Raw genomic sequence first — 2,970 nt, 5'->3', positions numbered from 1 at the left:
TATATATATATATATATATATATATATATATATATATATATTACACACATACATATACATACACACACATTTAGGGGTAAAAAATAAACCGGACCAGCAACAAAGAACAATAACAATAACTAAACAAGGAAACGTGTGTGTGTGTGTGTGTGTACACTACCCACTGTCTACATTGCCTCAGCCCTGGAGTAGTGGTAATGGAGGTAGTTACAGAGATATAAGGGTGGAGGTGTGCAGATAGCTTACGCAGGCAGACAGGGAAGAAAGTAGGTGGGGAGAAAAAGGGGTAGGTTACCTGAGTTAAGTAGGTGTGTTGAGTGAGAGAGATGTGAGTGGGTAGAGGCACACAAGAATAAAGATGATACAGGGTGCGGTAGAAATAGAAGGTCAGGTAGGGTAGAGATAAGCAGAACTAGCTGAGGCAGTATAGAAGAGATGTAAGTGAGTAAGAGGTACCCAGGGGCGAGCGAGCTGGCAGAATCGTTAGCACGCCGGGCAAAATGCTTAGCAGTATTTCGTCTGTCTTTACGTTCCGAGTTCAAATTCTTCCGAGGTCGACTTTGCCTTTCATCCTTTCGGGGTCGATAAATTAAGTACCAGTTACGCACTGGGGTTGATCTAATCGACTTAATCCCTTCGCCTGTCTTTGTTTGTCTCCTCTATGTTTAGCACCTTGTGGGCAATAAAGAAATAAGAGGTACCCAGGGGTAATGCAGAGTGGAGGGAAGATTATGAGGTGAGGTAAGGTAGAATTAGATAAGGTGGACAGACCTAGTACGAAGCGGTGTAGAGGAGATTTAAGTGCGTAAGAGGTACCCAGGGGGGTAACGCAGAGTAAAGGTAAGATTGTGAGTCGAGGCAGAGTAATGGGGAAAGAAGTGAATAAGGTGTGGTCGAGTTAAAGTAAGAGTGTGAGTTGGGGGGGGGGGAGGTAGAGTAGATACACATGGGTAGCAGCACAGTGTTGGGGTAGAAGAGATAGAATGAGGGTGAGGCGAATATATTGGTGTGGATGGTGAGCAGGATGTGGTAGAAATAAATAGGAGTGGTACTTACTATACTGGAGGTGGAGATTCTGTTGGCTGGGTCGTAGCTGTTGTCTTTCGCTGGTATGTCTACCCCTGGAATAGGAAATAGTCATGTAGTAGTAGTGGTGGTGGTGGTGGTGGTAGTGGTGGTAGTGGTAGTGGTGATACTAGCAGCAGTGGTGGTAGTAGTAGTAGTAGTGATGGTAGTAGAAGTGGTTGTGGTAGAGGTGGTAGTAGTGGCAATGGGTAGTAGTAGTAGTAGTAGTCGTAGTGGTTGTGTGGCAGTGGTGGTGGTAGTACTGATAGTATTGGTGGTGGTTGTGGTAGGAATGGTGGTGATAGTAGTGATGGTTGTGGTGGTGGTGGTAGTAGTTACGGTAGTAGTAGTAGTAGTAACAGCAGTAGTGGTGGTTCTTGTGTAGTAGTGATAGTTGTGATAAGGGTATGTGAGTGTAGTGGTGGTTGTAGTTAGGGTGGCAGTGTAGTGGGGCTGATGGTTATTGTCCCCGTGTTGGATACAGTTGGGGAACTGAAGACAATGTAAAGGCAGTAGTTAAGTGGTGTAGTTTGGGCGAGTGCTGTGGTTAAGTTGCAATGGTAGTGCATTGGTTATAGCAGTGTAGTATTGGCAGTGGTGGTGGTGGTAATGCAACAACAACAGCATAGTGTGGTGGAGTGAAAGTGGTGGTGGTGGTGACAGAATATTGGAGGTGCATGGCTCAGTGGTTAGAACACCAGGTCCACAACCATGAGGTTGTGAGTTCGATTCCTGCATTGAGCTGCGTGTTGTGTTGTGTTCTTGAGCAAGACACTCTATTTCATGTTGCTCCAGTTCACTCAGCTGTAGAAATGAGTTGTGACATCACTGGTGCCAAACTGTATTGGCCCCTTTGCCTTTCCCTTGGATAACATCGATGGTGTGGAGAGGGGAGGCTGGTAAGCATTGGTCACTGCTGGTCTTCCATAAACAACCTTGGCTCGACTTGTTCCTCTCAGGGGATCTTTCTAGGGGCAATCCCAAGGTCATTAGCTTTTTTTTACACAGCAGATTTTATAAACGGAACTAATTTTGATATTTCTCCAAAGACTGAAAAAAGGATTTTATATGAAATAAAGTGACTTGCTCAAGTACTCAATGCATTGCCCAGAATCAAACTCCTGACACACTTTCTCTCTCTCTCTCACACAGACACACACTGGCACTCTGTCGGTTACCACGACTAGGGACCAAGTTGATCCGATCGATGGAACAGCCTGCTTGTGAAATTAACATGCAAGTGGCTGAGTACTCTACGGACATGTGTACCCTGAGAGCGATTCAGCAAGACACAGAATGTGATAAGGCTGGCCCCTTTGAAAGACAAGCACTGCTCATGTCTGCCATCTGAATGGACGAGAGCATTGTGAAATAAAGAGACTTGCTCAAAGGACAGAATGCGTTGCCAAAAATTGAACACATGACCTGTGATCATGAGCCGAACACCCGAACCACTAAGCCACTCACTTGCATGTGCAACATGGCAATAATCACATGTAGGAACAAAGAGACACATGCAGGCATGTGTGTGAAAGGCAGGAAATGGGGTCACGAAGAAATGAAAAAAACAGAAAGAGCTGGGGTTTGAACTCACCGTTGTTTAGGAGGGTCGTGATCATACTAAACTCATCAAATGTGGCCATGTGATTATTGTGGTTGCTGACCGGGGCAGGACTGGACGGGGTGTGATTGCCCACCGGGTGCAACGGCTCCTTCAGCTCAACATCTTCGCCCTTGCCTAACGGATAGCGGTCACCTTTCTTCAGGAAACACATCAGCAGGATTCCGACGATGGTCAGTAGCAGTACGGCTGTGATCACTAGTCCGACTATAAGCACTGAAAAACAACAACAACAACAGATATAACAATGAAGTGGAAATGGTGGAGGTGGTGGTGGTGGTGGT

General features: G+C 45.8%; 1 protein-coding gene across 1 annotated transcript in view; it reads right to left on the bottom strand.

Moving 5' to 3' along the window:
* The window catches only part of LOC106880974 (axotactin), a 67,805-nt gene that overhangs the window by 3,644 nt on the left and 61,191 nt on the right, over window positions 1-2,970 (bottom strand). Inside the window, exons 23-24 of the mRNA XM_052977754.1 lie at window positions 2,660-2,902; window positions 1,057-1,121 (exon numbers count right to left, since the gene is read on the bottom strand). Of these exons, the coding sequence (XP_052833714.1) occupies window positions 1,057-1,121; window positions 2,660-2,902 (308 nt within the window). The remainder of the gene's footprint in view (window positions 1-1,056; window positions 1,122-2,659; window positions 2,903-2,970) is intronic.

This window comes from Octopus bimaculoides, chromosome 28 (genome assembly GCF_001194135.2).
Source record: "Octopus bimaculoides isolate UCB-OBI-ISO-001 chromosome 28, ASM119413v2, whole genome shotgun sequence".
In the NCBI taxonomy this organism is placed as follows: domain Eukaryota; kingdom Metazoa; phylum Mollusca; class Cephalopoda; order Octopoda; family Octopodidae; genus Octopus; species Octopus bimaculoides.
Note: the sequence above shows the minus strand (reverse complement) of the source record. Positions and strands in the feature narration are given on the sequence as shown.